The sequence below is a fragment of the Pelophylax lessonae genome (genome assembly GCF_965119305.1).
Source record: "Pelophylax lessonae genome assembly, chromosome: 6".
In the NCBI taxonomy this organism is placed as follows: domain Eukaryota; kingdom Metazoa; phylum Chordata; class Amphibia; order Anura; family Ranidae; genus Pelophylax; species Pelophylax lessonae.
In genome coordinates this window covers 325,066,701-325,090,838 of record NC_138773.1, presented here as the reverse complement: position 1 = coordinate 325,090,838, position 24,138 = coordinate 325,066,701, and the positions used below count along the sequence as shown (strand labels likewise).

The 24,138-nt window shown below is 44.9% G+C and overlaps 1 protein-coding gene across 2 annotated transcripts in view; it reads left to right on the top strand.

The window, feature by feature from the left end:
* SEMA5B (semaphorin 5B) overlaps window positions 1-23,590 on the top strand; it is a 295,097-nt gene extending 271,507 nt beyond the window's left edge. The window contains exons 18-22 of one of the 2 annotated variants that reach the window (XM_082262188.1): window positions 1,479-1,628; window positions 2,231-2,275; window positions 3,346-3,551; window positions 13,009-13,078; window positions 23,236-23,376. In XM_082262188.1, coding sequence (XP_082118314.1) covers window positions 1,479-1,628; window positions 2,231-2,275; window positions 3,346-3,551; window positions 13,009-13,078; window positions 23,236-23,246 — 482 coding nt within the window. In that variant the 3' untranslated portion in view covers window positions 23,247-23,376. Of the gene's footprint in view, window positions 1-1,478; window positions 1,629-2,230; window positions 2,276-3,345; window positions 3,552-13,008; window positions 13,079-23,235 lie in introns of both variants that reach the window. The other variant, XM_082262187.1, reaches the window with a different exon arrangement.
* Window positions 23,591-24,138: the final 548 nt, after the last annotated feature.

The following is a 24,138-nucleotide window of genomic DNA, read 5'->3' as shown; positions in this document are numbered from 1 at the left end:
AAATATAAATCAGTAGGTGTCGCCTGTGTTCACCAATCAGCTGTCATGCTTGTATGAATTCTTGAAAATGAAGATAATGTAAATAAGTGGGTGTCGCGTCGCTGTCAGCTGATTGGTGAACACAGGCGACACCTACTGATTTAGATTTCCCTTTTTTCCCAAGAATTCATGCAAGCATAATAGCTGTCATGTTTGTAATAATTCTTGAAAAAAAAAAAGGAAATATAAATTAGTGGGTGTGGCCTGTGTTTACCAATCAGCTGTCGGCTGTCATACTTGTATGAATTCTTGCAAACGAAGGAAATGGAAATCAGCGGGTGTCACCTGTTTGCACCAATCAGCTGCCAGCTGTCATGAATTCTTGAAAAAAAAGGGAAATCTAAATCAGTGGGTGTCGCCTGTGTTCACCAATCAGCTGTCATGTTTGTAATAATTCTTGAAAAAAAAAAAAAGGGAATGTAAATCAGTGGGTGGGGCCTGTATTTACCAATCAGCTGTCATGCTTGCATGAATTCTTAAAAAAAAAAAGGAAATGTAAATTAGTGGGTGTGGCCTGTGTTTACCAATCAGCTGTCGGCTGTCATACTTGTATGAATTCTTGAAAGTGAAGGAAATGCAAATCAGCGGGTGTCGCCTGTTTGCACCAATCAGCTGTCAGCTGTCATGAATTCTTGAAAAAAAAGAAATATAAATCAGTAGGTGTCGCCTGTATTCACCAATCAGCTGTCATGAATTCTTAAAAAAAAAAAAAAAGGAAAATCTAAATCAGTGGGTGTCGCCTGTGTTCACCAATAAGCTGTCATGCTTGTATGAATTCTTGAAAATGAAGATAATGTAAATCAGTGGGTGTCGCCTGTATGCACCAATCAGCTGTCAGCTGTCATGCTTACATGAATTCTTGAAAAAAAGTTAAATCTAAATCAATAGGTGCCGCCTGTGTTCACCAATCAGCTGTCATTTTTGTAAAAATTCTTGAAAAAAAAAAGGAAATGTAAATCAGTGAGTGTGGCCTGTATTTACCAATCAGCTGTCGGCTGTCATACTTGTATGAATTCTTGAAAATGAAGGAAATGTAAATCAGTGGGTGAGGCCTGTATGCACCAATCAGCTGTCCTGCTTGCATGAATTCTTAAAAAAAAAAAAGGAAATGTAAATCAGTGGGTGTCACCTGTATGCACCAATCAGCTGTCAGCTATCATGCTTGCATGAATTCTTGAAAAAAAGTGAAATCTAAATCAGTGGGTGTCGCCTGTATTCACCAATCAGCTGTCATGCTTGTAATAATTCTTGAAAAAAAAGGAAATGTAAATCAGTAGGTGTCACCTGTAAATCAGTGGGTGTCGCCTGTATTTACCAATCAGCTGTCGGCTGTCATGCTGTACCCTGCATTAGGCAGAAGCAGCTAGAATCCGATTGGCTGTTGCTGGATTACGAAGGTTGTGTTGCTTCCTTATGCTGTAGCGGTTCCTCTCTTGCAGGCGGCTGGGCAGAGTGGTCGGAATGGAGCATGTGTCACGAAGACGGGACGCAATACCGCCATCGCTACTGCGACATGCACAACCCCGGGCCCACCCAGTGTGTGGGGAACAGCACACAGTACAGGGAGTGTATATACAACGAGATCCCAGGTACGGCACAGACACAGACCTGACGATTTCTTAACATTGTGAATGTCTTTGACTTTGCAAAAAGTTTTACAAGATTTTGATCTGATGCTGAAAGTTCTGCAGCAGAAAGTTGTAATAATAAAGTGAGAAGTTCACCATGTTGAGTTCAATTCCTTCTCTCACCATTGAAAATGAGATGTTGCATAGGTTCCTCCTCTCCCTATGTGACTTGCTGCAGCTTCTGATGCACATTGTGAGAAGCTCACAGTGTGCGGTGAAATCAGAGGAAGCCGTTTAGGTCCAGGAGAGGAGCCGATACAGCTGTGCAAGACTGAAAGGGGGGCCGGGGGGGGGGGGGATAGAATTTAAATATTGGATGTCTGCTGTATATGGGAGTCCAAGCCACTGTGTGGTGTTGCTTTAAATCTAACATTTGAATTCCTAAATGCCAATAAAATGAGCTGAGAAATGGACCGGAGTCGCTTTTCCAAAAAACGCCACAAAATAGACCTTTAAGACTAGGAGAATGAAATGCGAGGCTGTCAGAGGTGATCGCAACTTCCACATAGTGACAGCGCTGATTGAATCGCTGCCCCATCTTGACATTCACTTTTCTTTTCCAGTGATTCTGCCGGCCTCCAGCATTGATGAGAACAAAGAATGTGCAGGTAAAGAGCAGCAATCATTCATCAAACTGTCTTCATATTCCTAGAATAAAGACCAATAACCTCATCCCAACACAGTCTCTGTACCAGAGGAGCTTACACTCTAATGTCCCCTCCCCCCACAGTCACATCATTCTCTGTACCAGAGGAGCTTACACTCTAATGTCCCCTCCCCCACAGTCACATCAGTCTCTGTACCAGAGGAGCTTACACTCTAATGTCCCCTCCCCCACAGTCACATCAGTCTCTGTACCAGAGGAGCTTACACTCTAATGTCCCCTCCCACAGTCACATCAGTCTCTGTACCAGAGGAGCTTACACTCTAATGTCCCCTCCCACAGTCACATCAGCCTCTGTACCAGAGGAGCTTACACTCTAATGTCCCCTCCCCCACAGTCACATCAGTCTCTGTACCAGAGGAGCTTACACTCTAATGTCCCCTGACCCACAGTCACATCAGTCTCTGTACCAGAGGAGCTTACACTCTAATGTCCCCTCCCACAGTCACATCAGTCTCTGTACCAGAGGAGCTTACACTCTAATGTCCCCTCCCACAGTCACATCAGTCTCTGTACCAGAGGAGCTTACACTCTGATGTCCCCTCCCCCACAGTCACATCAGTCTCTGTACCAGAGGAGCTTACACTCTAATGTCCCCTCCCACAGTCACATCAGTCTCTGTAATAGAGGAGCTTACACTCCAATGTCCCCTTCCCCACAGTCACATCAGTCTCTGTACCAGAAGAACTTACACTCTAATGTCCCCTCCCCCACAGTCACATCAATCTCTGTACCAGAGGAGCTTACACCCTAATGTTCCCTCCCCCACAGTCATATCAGTCTCTGTACCAGAGGAGGTTGCACTCTAATGCCCCACTCCCCCAGTCACACTATCCCCCTTGCACCCCTCTCCTGTTGAAGAACCCAAGGCAGTTGCCCCTTCTACTTACCCCTCGGGGGTTTAAGCTCCGCTGGATCCTTTGTGCCCTCCTGGTCGCCCCCTGTAGACAGCAGGTAGGAATGGCGCCTTCCCTGTAATAGCATCTGGTGACCACCATTCTTATCTCTGCACAGGGTTCAGCCTCATCCATCTTATCGCCACCGGTGTCTCGTGTTTCTTCGGCTCCAGCCTGCTGACGTTTGTGATCTACGTCTACTGCCAGCGGTGTCAGAGGCAGTCGCAGGAGTCGACTGTTATCCACCCGGCTACCCCCAACCACCTCCACTACAAGGGCAACTCCACGCCCAAGAACGAGAAATACACTCCTATGGAGTTCAAGGTAAGGAGTACAAGGGGGTCATGTGAGGGGCGCTACATGGGCATGGGGGTGCATGCGCTAGGGATGGGAGGGAACGTGTGCCACGGTTAGTGGGAGGGGCATTGTAGTGGGGGACAGAGGTGTTGGGAAAGGGAGGAGGGGACAGGGAAACTATTAGCATAAATATCCCAAAATATCATAAAGTCTTCTCACGCTCATCCATCTCATTTACATATCTGACATCAGGCGTTTCATTCTATGGTTTGTAATTCTGGATCTGTTCTCAAAACTTTCTTCGATTTCCCGCGGTCGCTGTGTGCTGCACTGTGTGTGGCTGGCAGTAACAGTGAGGTCAGGCTGATAATATTGATTCTTGTACACAGAGCTTCACTTTTTTTTTTTCCACATTTTGTTATATTACAGCCTTATTCCAAAATGGATTAAATTCATTATTTTCCTCAAAAATTCTACAAACAATCCCCCATAATGACAACGTGAAAGAAGTTTGGTTGAAATCTTTGCAAATTTATTAAAAATAAAAAAGGAAATAAATCCCATGTACATAAGTATTCACACCCTTTGCTCAATACTTTGGTGAAGCTCCTTTGGCACCAATTCCAGCCTCCAGTATTTCTGAGTATGATGCTACAAGCTTGGCACTCCTATTTTTGGGCAGTTTCTCCCATTCTTCTTTGCAGGACCTCTCAAGCTCCATCAGGTTGGATGGGGGAGGGTCGGTGCACAGCCATTTTCAGATCTCTCCAGAGATGTTCAATTGGGTTCAAGTCTGGGCTCTGGCTGGGCCACTCAAGGACATTCACAGAGTTGTCCCATAGCCACTCCTTTGTTATCTTGGCTGTGTGCTTAGGGTCGTTGTCCTGTTGGAAGATGAACCTTCGCCCAGTCTGAGGTCCAGAGCGCTCTGGAGAAGGTTTTCATCAAGGATGTCTCTGTACATTGCTGCATTCATCTTTCCCTCCATCCTGACTAGTCTCCCAATTCCTGCCACTGAAAAACATCCCCACAGCATGATGCTGCCACCACCATGCTTCACAGTAGGGATGGTATTGGCCAGGTGTTGAGTGGTTCCTGGTTTCCTCCAGACATGACGCTTGCCATTCAGGCCAAAGAGTTCAATCTTTGTTTCATCAGAGGAGAGAATTTTGTTTCTCATGGTCTGAGAGTCCTTCAGGTGCCTTTTGGCAAACTCCAGGTGGGCTGTCATGTGACTTCTACTGAGGAGTGGCTTCCGTCTGGCCACACCCATACAGTCCTGATTGGTGGAGTGCTGCAGAGATGGTTGTTCTTCTGGAAGGTTCTCCTCTCTCCATAGAGAAACACTGGATCTCTGTTAGAGTAACCATCGGGTTCTTGGTCTCCTCCCTGACACCGTCTCCTCTAATCGCTCAGTTTGATTGTGTGGCCCGCTCTAGGAAGAGTCCTGGTGGTTCCAAACTTCTTCCATTTATGGATGATGGAGGTCACTGTGCTCATTGGGACCTTCAATGCTGCAGAAATATTTCTGTACCCTTCCCCCGATCTGTGCCTCCATACAATCCTGTCTCCGAGGTCTACAGACAATTCCTTGGAGTTTGTGGCTTGGTTGGTGCACTGACATGCACTGTTACCCGTGGGACCTTCTATATAGACAGGTGTGTGCCTTTCCAAATCATGTCCAATCACCTGAATTTACCACAGGTGGACTCCAATCAAGTTGTAGAAACATCTCAAGGATGATCAGTGGAAACAGGATGCACCTGAGCTCAATGTTGGGTGTCATGGCAAAGGGTGTGAATACTTATATACATTTTTTTTTTTTTTTGCAAAGATTTCAAACAAACTTCCTTCACGTTGTCATTATGGGGGATTGTTTGTAGAATTTTGAGGAAAATAATGAATTTAATCCATTTTGAAATAAGACTGTGACAAAAAAATGTGGAAGAAGTGAAGCGCTGTGAGTACTTTCCGGATGCGCTGTATAAGGGCCCTGATTCATTAAGCTGCAGCATCACTTAAGGAGTGCTAAAAGTTGTCTCTCTACCAGTAATATCGTATGTCATTTTGGCATGCCGTAAGTTCCTTTCACACACCATTATGGAATCAAAGCCAAGGCTTCGTTCTACTGAGCCTACATGATGTGCATTGTGGGTCATTGGAGGATGGGGGTGGGGATCATTTCCTAATCGTCTCCAGAATTCTCCTGGGCGTTAGACAGTGACTATCCTCGCCGGTCAGCGCCGTCTGCTCCGCTTATTTCTCGGGGTTAGTTGACAAGAATTAATGTTCGGTTTTTCCTCACCTGCCATGGAGATAAATCAACGCGGCCACTTCCTCTTAGAGGTATTGATCCACGTCCTTTGATTTATTTTTATAAAGTCTCCTTGTTAAAAAGCTGCTTTAGAGACATCGAACGACTCGGGGGGCGGAACGCGGCGAAATCTAGAAGAACCTACAAGGGCTGTGTTCAGAACCGTTCATTTTACCGATACCCCACCGGGGGGCTCTCTGACCACCATAGATGGAGAAAAGATACATTGTTTCTATTTCTGAAAAACGATTCTTTTTTTTTTTTAATTGTTGTGAAAATATAAAACTCAGCGATCTTCAACTCTCCTTGATGGCCGAACAGATTTTGCTTGGATCCTTATAACACACTGTATCTCACAAAAGTAAGTACACCCCTCATATTTTTGTAAATATTTTATTCTATCTTTTCATGTGACAACACTGAAGAAATGACACTTTGCTACAATGTAAAGTAGTGAGTGTACAGCTTGTATAAGTGCCGCTTCACACTGATCCGACTTGGGCCACGACTTGTCAGCCTGACAAGTCGCGGTCCGTCGCGCTCCCATTGTTTGGTACAGGAACCGTTCTAATAGGAGCGACACAAGTCGCTCCGACTTAGAAAAAGGGTCCTGTAGTACTTCGGGGCGACCTGGAGCGACTTGCATAGACATTCATTTTATGAAGTCCGTGCAAGTCACGCCAAAGTCGCGGTGCACGCGACTTCACAGGTCGCCCCCGAAGTCGTTCCGCTGTAGTGTGAACCCGGCACTAACAGTGTAAATTTGCTGTCCCCTCAAAATAAATCAACACACGGCCATTAATGTCTAAACCGCTGGCAACAAAAGTGAGTACACCCCTAAGTGAAAATGTCCAAATTGGGCCCAAAGTGTCAATATTTTGTGTGGCCTCCATTATTTTCCAGCACTGCCTTAACCCTCCTGGGCATGGAGTTCACTAGAGCTTCACAGGTTGCCTCTGGAGTCCTCTTCCCCTCCTCCATGATGACATCACAGAGCTGGTGGATGTTAGAGACCTCTTGCGGTCCTCCACCTTCCGTTTGAGGATGTCCCACAGATGCTCAATAGGGTTTAGGTCTGGAGACATGCTTGGCCAGTCCATCACCTTTACCCTCAGCTTCTTTAGCAAGGCAGTGGTTGTCTTGGAGGTGTGTTTGGGGTCTTTATCATGTTGGAATACTGCCCTGCGGCCCAGTCTCTGAAGGGAGGGGATCATGCTCTGCTTCAGTATGTCACAGTACATGTTGGCATTCATGGTCCCCTCAATGAACTGTAGCTCCCCAGTGCCGGCAGCACTCATGCAGCCCCAGACCATGACACTCCCACCACCATGCTTGACTGTAGGAAGACACACTTGTCTTTGTACTCCTCACCTGCTTGCCACCACACACGCTTGACATCATCTGAACCAAATAAGTTTATCTTGGTCTCATCAGACCACAGGAGATGGTTCCAGTAATCCATGTCCTTTGTCTGCTTGTCTTCAGCAAACTGTTTTGCAGGCTTTCTTGTGCATCATCTTTAGAAGAGGCTTCCTTCTGGGACGACAGCCATGCAGGCCAATTTGATGCAGTGTGCGGCGTTTGGTCTGAGCACTGACAGGCTGACCCCCCACCCCTTCAACCTTTGCAGCAATGCTGGTAACACTCATACGTCTATTTCCCAAAGACAACCTCTTGATATGACTCTGAGCACTTGCACGCTTCTTCTTGGTCAACCATGGCGAAGCCTGTTCTGAGTGGAACCTGTCCTGTATGGTCTTGGCCACCGTGCTGCAGCTCATTTTCAGGGTCTTGGCAATCTTCTTATAACCTAGGCCACCTAGGCAATTTGTTTTTTTCAGATCCTCAGAGAGTTCTTTACCATGAGGTGCCATGTTGAACTTCCAGTGACCAGTATGAGAGAGTGAGAGCGATAACACCAAATGTAACACACCTGCTCCCCATTCACACCTGAGACCTTGTAACAATAATGTGTCACATGAGGGAAAATGGCTAATTGGGCCCAATTTGGACATTGTCACTTAGGGGTGTACTCACTTTTGTTGCCAGCGGTTTAGACATTAATGGCTGTGTGTTGAGTTATTTTGAGGGGACAGCAAATTTACACTGTTATACAAGCTGTACACTCACTACTTTACATTGTAGCAAAGTGTCATTTCTTCAGTGTTGTCACATGAAAAGATAGAATAAAATATTTACAAAAATGTGAGGGGTGTACTTACTTTTGTGAGATGTTGTACGTGACATCTTGAAGCAGATCTCTTGGAAACCATTCATAATGGAGTTCAGATAGGTAGTAAAAATAGGCTGTTATGCTGCACTTTTTTATGCGTCCCGCTTCCAACCACCGAGCCGAAAGTTAACATGGCCTTAGGCCAGGTATTGCACCCTGTCAGTACAAATGAATGGCAACCACCCCAATCTATGACTAGCCTTTGCAGCAAAGAGCAAAAGGAATGGTGCAGAACTTGCACCACAAGTCGCATTCGGTAGGCAGTGCTGCCACCAAGCATGACTCATTCAAGTGAATGGGACCACGCCGCAACTCCATGTAATGCATGGTGTTGCTGCTCTGCTCTGCTGGGTTAGGCATCCATGAGCTGATCTGAAAAATTGGGCGTGCAAAATTATTCAGCCCCCTAAAGTTAATACTTTGTAGCGCCACCTTTTGCTGCGATTACAGCTGTAAGTCGCTTGGGGTATGTCTCTATGAGTTTTGCACATCGAGAGACTGAAATTTTTGCTCATTCCTTGCAAAACAGCTGGAGCTCGGTGAGGTTGGATGGAGAGCGTTTGTGAACAGCAGTTTTCAGTTCTTTCCACAGATTCTCGATTGGATTCAGGTCTGGACTTTGACTTGGCCATTCTAACACCTGGATATGTTTATTTGTGAACCATTCCATTGTAGATTTTGCTTTATGTTTTGGATCATTGTCTTGTTGGAAGACAAATCTCCGTCCCAGTCTCAGGTCTTTTGCAGACTCCATCAGGTTTTCTTCCAGAATGGTCCTGTATTTGGCTCCATCCATCTTCCCATCAATTTTAACCATCTTCCCTGTCCCTGCTGAAGAAAAGCAGCCCAAACCATGATGCTGCCACCACCATGTTTGACAGTGGGGATGGTGTGTTCAGGGTGATGAGCTGTGTTGCTTTTACACCAAACATAACGTTTTGCATTGTTGCCAAAAAGTTTGATTTTGGTTTCATCTGACCAGAGCCCCTTCTTCCACATGTTTGGTGTCTCCCAGGTGGCTTGTGGGAAACTTTAAACAACACTTTTTATGGATATCTTTAAGAAATGGCTTTCTTCTTGTCACTCTTCCATAAAGGCCAGATTTGTGCAGTATACGACTGATTGTTGTCCTATGGACAGAGTCTCCCACCTCAGCTGTAGATCTCTGCAGTTCATCCAGAGTGATCATGGGCCTCTTGGCTGCCTCTCTGATCAGTCTTCTCCTTGTATGAGCTGAAAGTTTAGAGGGACGGCCAGGTCTTCGTAGATTTGCAGTGGTCTGATACTCCTTCCATTTCAATATTATGGCTTGCACAGTGCTCCTTGGGATGTTTAAAGCTTGGGAAATCTTTTTGTATCCAAATCCGGCTTTAAACTTCTCCACAACAGTATCTCGGACCTGCCTGGTGTGTTCCTTGTTCTTCATGATGCTCTCTGCGCTTTAAACGGACCTCTGAGACTATCACAGTGCAGGTGCATTTATACGGAGACTTGATTACACACAGGTGGATTCTATTTATCATCATTAGTCATTTAGGTCAACATTGGATCATTCAGAGATCCTCACTGAACTTCTGGAGAGAGTTTGCTGCACTGAAAGTAAAGGGGCTGAATAATTTTGCACGCCCAATTTTTCAGTTTTTTTATTTGTTAAAAAAGTTTGAAATATCCAATAAATTTCGTTCCACTTTATGATTGTGTCCCACTTGTTGATTCTTCAAAAAAATTAGTTTTATATCTTTATGTTTGAAGCCTAAAATGTGGCAAAAGGTCGAAAAGTTCAAGGGGGCCGAATACTTTCGCAATGCACTGCAATTGTGGGAAGCTCATGCCCAGGTCACAGTACAACCAATGACATAGTCATACAAGGTGCTGGTTTGGCGCTCCATACTGGAAGGGGCCGATGGCCACCTAAGGTAGTTGGTAATGGTCACTGAAACTGTGTGCAATGGGCTGAGACATGCTGGACAAATTCCACAAATTTAAGTATGCAGGACCAGGCTGGGGGGAGGGGGAGGAGCCTTTTAACACCCCACCCACTGTATCAAATCCAATCTATTTAGTATGCATGGTTGCATGTGGTCATCGGTGTTCACCTCACCTGCATCACCCCTCCCCCTGTGTGCTGCTCATCACCGGATGGTGCCAGGCTAACCCATACTGGGAGACTTTTGTGCCCTTTCCTGACTAGACCTGGGCCAACAGACTCCCATAAAGAAATGTATACAGTATCTCACAAAAGTGAGTACACCCCTCACATTTTTGTAAATATTTTATTATATTTTTTATATCTTTTCATGTGACAACACTGAAGAAATGACACTTTGCTACAATGTAAAGTAGTGAGTGTACAGCTTGTATAACAGTGTAAATTTACTGTACCCTCAAAATAACTCAACACACAGCCATTAATGTCTAAACCGCTGGCAACAAAAGTGAGTACGCCCCTAAGTGACAATGTACAAAGTGTCAATATCTTACTACCTTAACCCTCTTGGGCATGGAGTTCACCAGAGCCTCACAGGTTGCCACTGAAGTCCTCTTCCCCTCCTCCATGACGACATCACAGAGCTGGTGGATGTTAGAGACCTTGCGCTCCTCCACCTTCCATTTGATGATGCACCACAGATGCTCAATAGTGTTTAGGTCTGGAGACATGCTTGGCCAGTCCATCACCTTTACTCTTAGCTTCTTTAGCAAGGCAGTGGTTGCCTTGGAGATGTGTTTGGGGTCGTTATCATGTTGGAATACTGCCCTGCGGCCCAGTTTCTGAAGGGAGGGGATCATGCTCTGCTTCAGTATGTCACAGTACATGTTGGCATTCATGGTCCCCTCAATGAACTGTAGCTCCCCAGTGCCGGCAGCACTCATGTAGCCCCAGACCATGACACTCCCACCACCATGCTTGACTGTAGGCAAGACACACTTGTCTTTGTACTCCTCACCTGGTTGCCGCCACACACGCTTGACAACATCTGAAACAATTCTTGTGCATCATCCTTAGGAGAGGCCTCCTTCTGGGACGACAGCCATGTAGACCAATTTGATGCAGTGTGCTGCGTATGGTCTGAGCACTGACAGGCTGACCCCTCCACCCTTTTAACCTCTGCAGCAATGCCGGCAGCACTCATACGTCTATTTCCCAAAGACAACCTCTGGATATGACGCTGATCATGTGCACTCAACTTCTTTGGTCAACCATGGCGAGGCCTGTTCTGAGTGGAACCTGTCCTGGTAAACCACTGTATGGTCTTGGCCCCCATGCTGCAGCTCAGTTTCAGGGTCTTGGCAATCTTCTTATAGCATAGGCCAGTGATGGCAAACCTTGGCACCCCAGATGTTTTGGAACTATATTTACCATGACGCTCAACTACACTGCAGAGTGCATGAGCATCATGGGAAATGTAGTTCTAAAACATCTGGGGTGCCAAGGTACGCCATCACTGGCCTAGGCAATCTTTATGTAGAGCAACAACTATTTTTTTCAGATCCTCAGAGAGTTCTTTGCCATGAGGTGCCATGTTGAACTTCCAGTGACCAGTATGAGAGAGTGAGAGTGATAACACCAAATTTAACACACCTGCTCCCCATTCACACCTGAGACCTTGTAACACTAACGAGTCACATGACACCGGGGAGGGAAAATGGCTAATTGGGCCTAATTTGGACGTTTTCACTTAGGGGTGTACTCACTTTTGTTGCCAGCGGTTTAGACATTAATGGCTGTGTGTTGAGTTATTTTGAGGGGACAGTAAATTTACACTGTTATACAAGCTGTACACTCACTACTTTACATTGTAGCAAAGTGTCATTTCTTCAGTGTTGTCACATGAAAAGATAGAATAAAATATTTACAAAAATGTGAGGGGTGTGCTTACTTTTGTGAGATATTGTGTATCACACTGAACACCCCAGATGACAAGACACTCTAGAAAACATTAGGGCGGGTGTGAGGGTGTACTTACTTTTGTGAGATATTGTGTATCACACTGAACACCCCAGATGACAAGACACTCTATAAAACATTAGAAACCCTTAATTGGCTAAATCATTGATTAATGTCCTGCTGAAATCTTCTGTGAAAATTTGCAAAATTTGTAGAGGGCGGCGGAATTTGGCAGAAATGTAAATATGTAGCAAAATAAAAAAAATTGGACTTTTAAGGAAAGTTTCTTGTCCGGCTTCATTCGTATTAAAATTTGGTTAATACAGGATGGCATAAGTTATCCAAAAAAAAAAAAATTACAAAATTTTATATATAATGTTATACAAATATTATATAGAATATATATTTACATATATTATGTATACTATTATTTTGTTGGGTTGTCCTTACCTTAATTACAAATGGATAACTGAAAATCTCTTGCTAGTTTTATATCTTCATGTAATTTTCAGAAGAAGTTCTGGGCAGCAGGGTTCTCCTCTGCAGCAGTGAAATTATTATTATTAGTATACAGGATTTATATAGCGCCAACAGTTTGCGAAATGTCCTCTCTGGAACAGTTGGGTTTTTAGGAGTCATCAGTTGTGTCCTTCAGCCCTTGGCCATGCCAAGTAAATTATCACAGGTCCTCTTTAATTCGGCCATCAAAGTTTCACTGCAGGCACCTAGGCAGCCTGTCCCTGACCTCTATGTATCTTGAAAGCCACCATTTTCAGGTGTAACTATTGGTTCCCGGAGATAGTTGATGGATTCAGTCCATCTATTGGCTGCCTTCTATCTAGGAAGAGGAGTACAGAAATGAATCCCCCCAGAAGTTCTTACCAGATTGCAGATATTGGCATCCATATGCATCCCTAGCATCCTCCGTCTGATGAGCTGAATGCAGTAAGGAGCGCTTGCGCACACAACCATCGCCATTTATACACAAGCGCCATTGTCATGTCACCATGTGACTAATGCCATTGCAGTGACTGTGACCTGTTGCTTGTAGCTGACAGAGGTGACCCACTTAATAACGGGGACTCCGGTTCTGGAGATGTGTCAGTGGAGCTGGAGAGCAGGTAACCATATCACTGGCCCTTGGTGACCCTAATCACTTATGGACCTTGGACATCCATGTAGTCAAAGTATCTAAGGCAGGGATCCTCAAGCTACGGCCCTCCAGCTGTTTCGGAACTACACATCCCTCGAGGCATTGTAAAACTCAGACATGACTAGGCATGATGGGAATTGTAGTTCCTGAACAACTGGAACATAGTTTGAAGACCCCTGATCTAAGGTGTATGTTGCATGCCCCAGCCCTTCACCCTGCCACTGCCATTTGCCGTTATAAAAAGCTCTGTATCCCTGGAAGGGCTGCAAAGGCCCCTCGGTTAATGATGTAAAAAAACGGTATTTGCAGTCATCATTGATAAATAATATCCTGTAACAGTAATATTGTTACAATGTCTCTATACTGCTTTTATATGCTAAATAAAATGATTTGGTCCGTACATGACGCCCATTAAAGCAACATAAAAAGTAAAATTGTTTTTTGTTTTAGTTTGTTCCTACTTATCACTTGTTAACCCTAACTAGTTCTCATTACCCCCTTTCCCCTTAAGTCTTTAGGGGTTTTTATTTTGTAATATTTAATTTCGTTTACTTTTTTATTATTATTTTTTTTTTAAATCTTTTTTTCTTTTTTTTATCACTTTTATTCCTATTACAAGGAATGTAAACATCCCTTGTAATAGAAATAAGCATGACAGGTCCTCTTTAACCTCTTTACCGCTGCTCACTAGAGCTCTACTGCGGCAAAGTGGTTCGTTATCGTCTGGCGACGTAGACCTACGTCGGCAGACCTTCCCCCCTCTCGGCAGCGCGCGCCGCCGGAGGCTCGCTTCCGCTGTATTCAATCACAGCGGGAGTCGGGCCAGGGGAGGAGCAGCGGCCGCTGCTCCTCCCCGATCGTCGGGGAATCGAGTTTGGAGATCCGCCCGCTTGTGTAAACAGAGCGGGCGGATCTCCTAAGTGACAAACAGTGACAGATTGCAGGGTTCAGTATAGCTGAACCTGCGATCTGTCCCTGTGTCACACAATCCCCTCCCCCCACACATGTCAGTAAGCACCAGGCATACATTAACCCCTCCCTCTCCAATAAAATTAACCCCTTCCCTGCCAGTGTCATTTTTACTGTAACAGTGCATATTTATAGCACTGATTACTGTAGTAATGTCACTGGTACCCCCAAAAGTGTCAAAAATGTCAGTCAAGGGTCCGATCTGTCCGCCACAATGTCGCAGTCCCGCAAAAAAAATCGCAGATCGCCGCCATTACTCGTTAAAAAAAAAAACAAAAATGAAGGAAATCTTTCCCTTAGTTAGTAAACGCAATAACTTTTGCGCAAACCAATCAAAATACGCTTATTGCGATTTTATTTTTTACCAAAAATATGTAGCAGAAAACAAATTGGCCAAAAATGATAAAAAATTTTGATTTTTACTTTTTTTGGGAGGGGGGAATTTCATATAAAAAAATGTGAAAGATGTTATTTTTTTAAAATTCTCACTCTTTTTTTGTTTATAGCGCAAAAAGTAAAAATCGCACAGGTGATCAAATACCACCAAAAGAAAGCTCTGTTTGTGGGAAAAAAAGGACGTAAATTTCGTTTGGGTATGGTGTTGCATGACCGCGCAATTGTCAGTTAAAGTCGCACAGTGCCGAATCGCAAAAAGTGGCCTGGACGTAAGACAGCAAAATCCTCCGGTGGTAAAGTGGTTAATGTGAAATCTGGGTTTAAAAAGACCTCTAATCTCACATCTTCACTAAAAAACAAACACAAAAGAAAAGTCATTTTTTTTTCTGCAAGAAAAAAAAATGGGCCCTATAAGGCCGTTGGGAGGAAGTGACTTATGACGTCGCTCTGCTCCTCCGAGGCCATAGAGTGGGGAGGGGGCCAGCTTGCCCTCACTCGACTTCCTGCCTAGGAAGGGAAAGGACCGGATCGTTTTCCCCGCTACTGACGGCTCCGGTAAACGGGGAAAATGATCAGAAAGAGGCGGGAGGGGTGTTACCTCTCCGGCCGCCCATAAAAGTGATACCGCAGGGAATCCCCCTTCCTAGCACAAATCCTCTACCCCCTCAATTTTCCCCTCTGGGCACAAATCCTCTCCCCCCTCCAAGCACAAGTTCCCCTCGCTCAATACTCCATCCTAGCACAAATCCCCCCCCCCCCCAAATTTCCCTTCCTACCACAAATGCTCCCCAAAAATCCCTACTAGCACAAATCCTCCTTCTAAAAAAATTTCCCTTACTAGCACCAATCCTCGGTGTGGGGTCCCCCCCCAAGATTCATACCAGACCCTTATCCAAGCAAGCAGCCTGGCTGGCCAGGATGGGGATGAGCGAGTGCCCCACCCCCCCTCCTTAACCATACCAGGCCACTTGCCCTCAACATGGGCCCCCCAAAGCACCTTGTCCCCATGTTGATGGGGTCAAGAGCCTCTTCCTGACAACCCCGTGGGGTGGGGGGGTTTGGCTTATTGGAATCTTGAACCCCCCTTTATGTCAGTATTGCTGCAGCAGGCTCCATACTTCGTACAGATGCACCACTTTACAGGCACATTAAGGGGACCCCCCCAGGCACCATATTTTAAGGAATTTTTCATTTTTATTGTTTCACTTTAAGCATCATTAAAATCACTGCTCCTGTAAAAACGATTGTTTTAAAAACATTTTTTTGCATTGATACATGTCCCCCAGGGCAGTACCCGGACCACCATACACTTTTTAGGCCAATAACTTGCATTTAAGCCTTTAAAATGAGGGCTTTTAATTTTTTATGTTCGAGTCTCAAAGACTTCAATGGAGTTCAAACTTTTCCCCCGTTCGCGGTGTTCTGGTGCAAACCGAACAGGGGGGGGTGTTGATTGGCTCATCACTAGTAACTATGTAACAAACCATACCTGGAATTCTTCCTAAATGAAGCATCCATTATACAGAGCGTTCCAACATTGACACCACATTGGCCTTTGGGTGATGGGGGTCAGAGCCTTGAAGCAGGGGTGGGCAGGAGGGGAAGCTGCCCTGGGTGCGTGAAGCAAAGGGGCAAAAAATAGATGCAGGGTGGTACACCCATTCTACAGCATGTGTTAACAGTTGGGGAAGGGGCACAATTCTGGATCCTTGCCCTGGGTAACCCGGTCCCACTACTGCCTTGAAGGCAGTGCCGGGACAAGGTCATCTAGAGCCCAGGGTGAACATGCCAAATTACGACCCCCCCCCCCCCCAAGATGTATGAGTATTATGTGTCAGGAAAAATATCCCCCTTCCCAAAAAAAAAAAAAAAGCTAGCACTTATCTGCATGCTTACCTCCTAAGCATAAATTCTCCCTCCTCCCAATACAAATCCACCTCCTAGTAAAATCCCCCTTCCAAGCATGAATCCTTGCCCCCCCCCCCCCAAACCTCCCCAGCTCTAATCCTTTCATTCCCCATATGCCCACAGCACAAATCCACCCCCCCCCAAAAAAAAAAAAATCCCCCATCCTATTACAAATCCTCTATCACTTTCCCCTCTGAGCACAAGCCTTCTTTCCACACTCCAAATCCCTCCCCCCCTAGTCCAAATTCTCTCCAATCCCCCATCCTAGCACAAATCCCCCCAAATTTTCCCTCCTATCACGAATACCCCCAATCACAATCATCCCTGCTAGCACAAATACCCCCCCCCCCTTCTGAAGAATTGAAAAAATCCCCTCCTCGCACAAATCCCCTCCCCCCTATCATATTACCTTTTCTAACAAAAAAAAAACGCTCAAAAATCCCCCTCCTAGCACAACTCTTCTTCCCCATCCCCCCTCCCAACACAAATCCCCTTAAATCATCACTCCTAGCACACCTCCCCAAATGTCCCTTCCTAGAACAACTCATATCCCCTGCCATCCCCAAATTCCCCTTCACAACACAAAACTCCCCCCCCCCCCAACCTCCTTGTGGTGCCCCCCACCTCATATGATACCACAGTGCCCAGGGCAGCTGCCCCCCCCTCATATGATACCACAGTGCCCAGAGCAGCCCCCCTCCTGCCCCCCCCTCATATGATACCACAGTGCCCAGGGAAGCTGCCCCCCCCTCATATGATACCACAGTGCCCAGGGAAGCTGCCCCCCCCTCATATGATACCACAGTGCCCAGGGCAGCCGCCCCTCCTGCCCCCCGTCCCGGCCCTGCTTGAAGGCTCCAGGTGATAAGGACTCGAACTTCAGTGAGGGACATCCTGAGAATGGGAATCCTTTTCCAATTTAAATACGAAGTCTCCAAATTCGATTGTTCCTAAAGCTGAGTAAATAAAAAACGTTGGTACATTAGTCATGTGCATCCACCAAGACGGGAAGAATACACGCGGTGTCAGGGAGGTGCGTGGGGCCCGTTCATCACATCGGCGGGCTGAAAATAGAGCCTATTGATCGGGAGCCGACCGGCTCTTCACGCAGGATGGCATCTGAAATCCATAATTAAAATACCATCGTAAGAAAAATGTGCCTTTCTCCTGCGCAACGGCGGAGAAAAAAATTTCAGCGGCGTCATACTGCCCATTTCCCGTCTCTAATTACGCCGTTAGTTAGTCATTAGTTTGAAAAAGAGAGAGATGTGAGGTGCGTGAAATTGTATCGTTTTCATACGCGGGAGTTGCAAAAGAAAATTGTGATTAATCCCGTTTCCACGCCGCCTTGAATGGAGAGTAAATTCTTGTCTGACTCCCTCAGTGGCAGCCGGATTACCCGCCGGATCAAACTATCACTGCGCTAATCTTGTCGGCTTTTATCACGCTCAAAAGGTTTTCCAAACGTATTTGTTGTTTATCGTTTTCAACGGTCGGCAAGCGAACAAACAATTTAAATCATTTTTGTTTTTGCATTGCCACTGTCAGTTAAAACCATGAATCACGCGGGAGGCGTCGCCCACAAAAAAAAACAAAAAACGGATGGGTCGTATATATACGCCGGCTTTGATGTATAGAGCCATAATCTGCCGAAGATTTGAATAAAAAGCGAAGGCGAGCGCAGTGATTCATCTATGTTTAATGAATAGCTCATCCTTCCAAAGCCGACAAGATTTGATAAACGGCCCCAGAAGGGTTATTAATTTGTAGCGTTTACGCCGTCCGCGAATACCGCCGAGAATGTTTATTCCTCTAATGAAACAGCCGATATGTATAACAATTATTTTATCCCTACGGCAACAAAAGGAAAAACAATTGTCATAAACGGCGGCGGGAAGGTTTATCGCGAGCGGTGAAATGTGAAAAAAAGGCGGTTTATTGCGCTGACAATGGATGGGGAAGGGAGGTGCCGATGAAAAATGTTTTTTTTTTACTAAATTTGTTTTTATCAATGGGATCTTAAGTTCACTGATATAATTATTACAGTTGGTGGGTAGGGGGTTATTACCCTTTTAACCACTTTACCACCGGAGGATTTTCCTGCTTTACGTCCAGGCCACTTTTTGCAACTTGGCGCTGTGCGACTTTAGCTGACAATTGTGTGGTCATGCAACGTCGTACCCAAACGAATATTTACGTCCTTTTTTTCCCCACAAACAGAGCTTTCTTTTGGTGGTATTTGATCACCTCTGCGCTTTTCATTTTTTGTGATATTAATAAAAAAAGGCAACAATTTTGAAAAAATAACAATATTTTTCTACTTTGACAGTTAAAAAATATCCAATATTTTCAATTTTTGTCATATATTTAGACCAAAATGTATTTAGCTACATGTCTTTGACAAAAAAATTCTCAATGAGCGTATTTTTAACCGCTTTAAGACCGGAAGGTTTTACCCCATTCTAGACATATGCCGGTTTTCGGTAATTCGATATATCGCGGTATTGCATAGCCACGGTATTGTTATTGTGGCATTTTTAAAATACCGAGTTTCTCTGTCAAGTCTGCCTGACTTGTGAATTGATACATTTCAGTGAGCTGGATGACTCATTCACTCACTCAGCTAACACCTTTCAGCATTAAGTCTCCTAACTATAAACAAAAATGATTACATTGTATCTTTTCCTTCCCTCTGCCAGGGAGAAAGGAAGTTTAACCTCTTAAAGACTGGATCTTTTTCTGACACTTGCTGCTTGCAAGTTAAAATCAGTTTTTTTTTTGCTAGAAAAGTACTGAGAACCCCCAAACATTTTATATATTTTTTTAGCAGAGACCCTACAGAATAAAATGGCGATTGTTGTAATATTTTATGTCACACTGTATTTGCGCAGCAGTCTTTCAAACGCAATGATTAGACTTTAATGAATAAAAAAAAAAAAAAAAAAAAAAAAAAACGTAACAGTAAAGTTATCCCAATTTTTTTTTTTTTTTGTTACACAGAGAATCGTGATCTTTATTCCAAGCTAAAAAATCGTGATTCTCATTTTGGCCAGAATCGTGCAGCTCTAATAAATATATATGTACACACACACACGCCTAGCAGCCCACATTACATTATTATATAGCCATCAAGCAGTGTCTGGCCTACCTGGTGATGACTGGTCCTGGCGCTCTGATCCGATGGCCTGGTCTTTAAAGGGGCAAATCCTTGCGATCCAGAAGTGGTTAAACCTGCAGGAGGACCGGTGTTTTTATCTATTAATGACTTTACTATTGCTTTAGGCCTGGTTCACATGTATGCGGGTTGGCGGTTCACATGTATGCGGGTTGGCGGCCCACATTTGCACAGGCATAGCAGCCCATTGATTTGAACGGGCTGCTATGCCCTCATTTTCCGCAGAAAAAAGGTGCATGCAGCATTTTTTTTAAATTCAGTGGCCTTGAAATCCATCCTGCTTTTGCACCATGCGACTAACCTGCAGTTCCTGCTCTGGCAAGCTTTCTGCATTTTTTGTATACGTGGGCACGGCATTTAAAAATAAACAGTTTGCGTGTGCAGCAACGGCAGGTAAGTCGCATGGTGCAAAAGAAGGATGGATTTCATGGCCACTGCATTTTTTTAAATTCTGCATGCACCTTTTTTCAGCTGAAAACGCAGGCATAGCAGCTCAAGCCCATTCACATCAATGGGCTGCTATGCCTGTGCAAATGTGGGCCCCCAACCCGCATACATGTGAACCACCAACCCGCATACATGTGAACCAGGCCTAAAGCAATAGTAAAGTCATTAATAGATAAAAACACCGGTCCTCCTGCAGGTTTAACCAATTAATGACTTTACTATTGCTTTAGGCCTGGTTCACATGTATGCGGGTTGGGGGCCCACATTTGCACAGGCATAGCAGCCCATTGATGTGAATGGGCTTGAGCTGCTATGCCTGCGTTTTCAGCTGAAAAAAGGTGCATGCAGAATTTAGAAAAATGCAGTGGCCATGAAATCCATCCTTCTTTTGCACCATGCGACTTACCTGCCGTTGCTGCACACGCAAACTGTTTATTTTTAAATGCCGTGCCCACGTATTCAAAAAATGCAGAAAGCTTGCCAGAGCAGGAACTACAGGTTAGTCGCATGGTGCAAAAGCAGGATGGATTTCAAGGCCACTGAATTTTAAAAAAATGCTGCATGCACCTTTTTTCTGCGGAAAATGAGGGCATAGCAGCCCATTCAAATCAATGGGCTGCTATGCCTGTGCAAATGTGAACCACCAACCCGCATACATGTGAACCACCAACCCGCATACATGTGAACCAGGCCTAAGGCCCCTTTCACACATACAGTCCGTTCAGTTCATCAGTTCAGTCACGTCAAATGTATCAGTTTTTCATCCATTTTTGGTCAGTTGTCATCAGTTTTTCATCCGTTTTTCGTCAGTTGTTATCCGTTTTTCATCCATTTTTCATACGTTGTCGTCCGTTTTTCATCCGTAGTCATCAGTTGTCATCAGTTGACATCAGTTTTTCATCCGTTGTCATCCGTTGTCATCAGTTGACATCAGTTTTTCATCCGTTGTCATCCGTTGTCATCAGTTGACATCAGTTTTTCATCCGTTGTCATCCGTTGTCATCAGTTGACATCCGTTTTTCATCCGTTGTCATCCGTTTTTCGTCCAATCCGTTTTTTTGACGGATGAAAAATAGGGCATTCATCCGTTCAAAAAAACGGACATTGACGGAAGTGGATGAAAATGGATGTTAACTGATGATCATCAGTTGTCATCCGTTTTTACATAGAGATGCATTGATGTCCGTTTTTCATCCGTCAACGGATGGATGAAAAACGGACAAACGGACAGCATGTGTGAAAGGGGCCTTAAGCAATAGTAAAGTAATTTATAAACAACACCTCCTTCAGGTTTAACCACTTCTTGACCACAAGGATTTGCCCTCTTAATGACCAGGCCATCGGATTGGAGCCGAGCGCCAGAACCAGTTATCACCAGTTAGGCCAGACACTGCTTGATGACCTATTTTAGGCCTGGTTCACAGAGTCTGTACTGACTGACTATATAATAATGTGCATAAGTGAACCAAAGCCCCTAAATTCAGCAATGAAATTGAAGTGAGGTGGAAATTTAATAATTTAAATTTAATAATAGAATACCGTGATAATACCGTATACCGTGGCAAAACCTTAATCAATTAATCGCAGCATGAAAATCTGATACCGTCACAAGCCTACCCCATTCCTGACCAGGCCATATTTTGCGATTCGGCACTGCGTTAGTTTAACAGACAATTGCGCGGTCATGCAACGTCGTACCCAAACTAAATTTACGTCCTTTTTTTCCCACAAACAGAGCTTTCTTTTGGTGGTATTTGATCACCTCTGCGCTTTTCATTTTTTGCGATATTAATAAAAAGATGGCGGCAATTTTGAAAAAATAACAATATTTTTCTACTTTGGCAGTTAAAAAATATCCAATATATTCAATTGTTGTCAAATATTTAGGCCAAAATGTATTTCTTTTGGTGGTATTTGATCACCTGTGCGATTTTTACTTTTTGTGCTATAAACAAAAAAAGAGCGACAATTTTGAAAAAATAACAATATTTTTCACATTTTTTTATATACAAATCCCCCCCCCCCCCAAAAAAAATGTAAAAATCTAAATTTTTTAACATTTTAGGCCAATTTGTTTTCTGCTACATATTTTTAGTAAAAAAAATCGCAATAAGCGTATTTTGATTGGTTTGCGCAAAGGTTATCGCAGCTACTAACTACGGGAAAGATTTGTCATTTTTATTGTTTTTTTTTTAACTAGTAATGGCGGCGATCTGCGATTTTTTTTTTTTTTTTTTTGCGGGGCTGCGACATTGCGGCGGACAGATCGGACCCCTGACTAACATTTTTGACACTTTTGGGGGTACCAGTGACATTACTACAGTAATCAGTGCTAAAAATATGCACTGTTACTGTAATAATGACACTGGCAGGGAAGGGGTTAAACTTTATTGGTGATCTAGGGGTTAATTGTATGCCTGGTGCTTACTGACGTGTGTGGGGGGGGAGGGGATTGAGTGACACAGACACAGATCTCAGGTTCAGCTATGCTGAATCCTGTAATCTGTGACTCTGTCACAGAGGAGATCCGCCAGCTTTGTTTACACAAGCGGGTGGATCTCCACACTCGATCCCAGACAATCGGGGAAGAGCGTCGGTGATCACCGCCTCTCCTCCCCTGGCCCGACTCCCGCTGTGTCTGAATACAGCGGGAGCGAGCCTCCGGCGGCGCGCGCGCCGCCCAGAAGGGGAGGAGTCCAGCGACGTAGGTCTACGTCGCTGGACGGAATCGAGCCACTTTGCCGCAGTACCAGCTCAGTGAGCGGTCGGCAAGTGGTTAAAAATACTACAGGGTGGGGAGGCGGGGTGGGGGGGTTAATGGAGGTTGTGTTTTTGTTTTAACCTTTGAGCCCCCGTTCACACTGGGGCGACCTGGTCGCCTGACAGGTCGCCGTAGGTCGCCTGCCATAGAGAAGCTGCAGACCCGTTCTAATAGGAGCGACACAAGTCGCTCCGACTTAGAAAAAGGGTCCGGAGCTTCTTTGGGGCGACCCGGAGCGACCTGCATAGACTTCAATGTTATGAAGTCCGCGCCGGCCGCTCCGAGGTCGCGGTGCGAGCAGCGCGGCGCGACCAATGAGGTCGCCCGGCAAAGTAGCGTCGCCCCAGTGTGAACGGGGCCTGAGTGGTATGTTTTCTTGTTTATTTTTTTTTTTTTGTAAATGTTGGAAAATTTTTCAATAAAGAGATAAAGTAAAAATTAATTTTATCTTTTTTTTTTTTCTTTACAGACTCTCAATAAGAACAATTTGCTTCCGGACGACCGAACCAACTTTTACCCGCTGCAGCAAACCAACGTCTACACGACGACGTACTATCCCAGCACGCTGAGCAAATACGACTTCCGACCAGATTCCTCCCCAGGCAGGACTTTCACCAACAGCTGAGGTTTGGTTCCCCAACAGAAGAACCCCCCAACTTCTCGCTGAGGCTCCATCTCTTACCCCCACGTCTCACGCTCCATAAACCGCGGCCGCCCAGCTCCTTCCACCAACCGAACGAGTCAGGCAAAGCTCTCAGACTGGACCTGCTGATCCTTACTTTGGCGCGGATGCTGCTGCGCTGGAGGAACGCCTTCCCCCCACCCCCCCCTCCTCTAAGTACACGGTCGGGTGAGGTCTCTGGATACTTGAAAAACAAGCAAGATGCTTCTGCGTAAAAAAAAAAAAAAACCCATCGGAACATGTCGATCGATTTTTTTATTTTTTTTGGGTGATTTGTGGAATCGTTTGACACCTTCACGTTGGAGTGATTTTCTTGTAAGCGGAGGAAAAAAAAAAAAATGATGTGTTACACTGAATGGCTTCATTGCTTGCATTATTACCGGCTTTCGATCGGCGTGACAGCGAGGCGCCAATCCTGACAGTATTTCTGACGACTCGTGGAACCGACCAACAGCCTCAACAACCTGTCTACAACAACCCCCATGGTTCTACTGATGAAAAACAACAAATAAAAACGAGGAGGGCGTAAAAAAAACAAAAACACACAAAAAACTTTTTGAAAAAGACATGCGTTGTGCATGTCGATGGAACAGGGAGGGTAAAGGATTAACACGTAGAGACTCTTCCATACAGCCTCTAACACCGTCTCTGGATTTTAATATTAGGGTTAAGTACTAGCTCCATTAACAC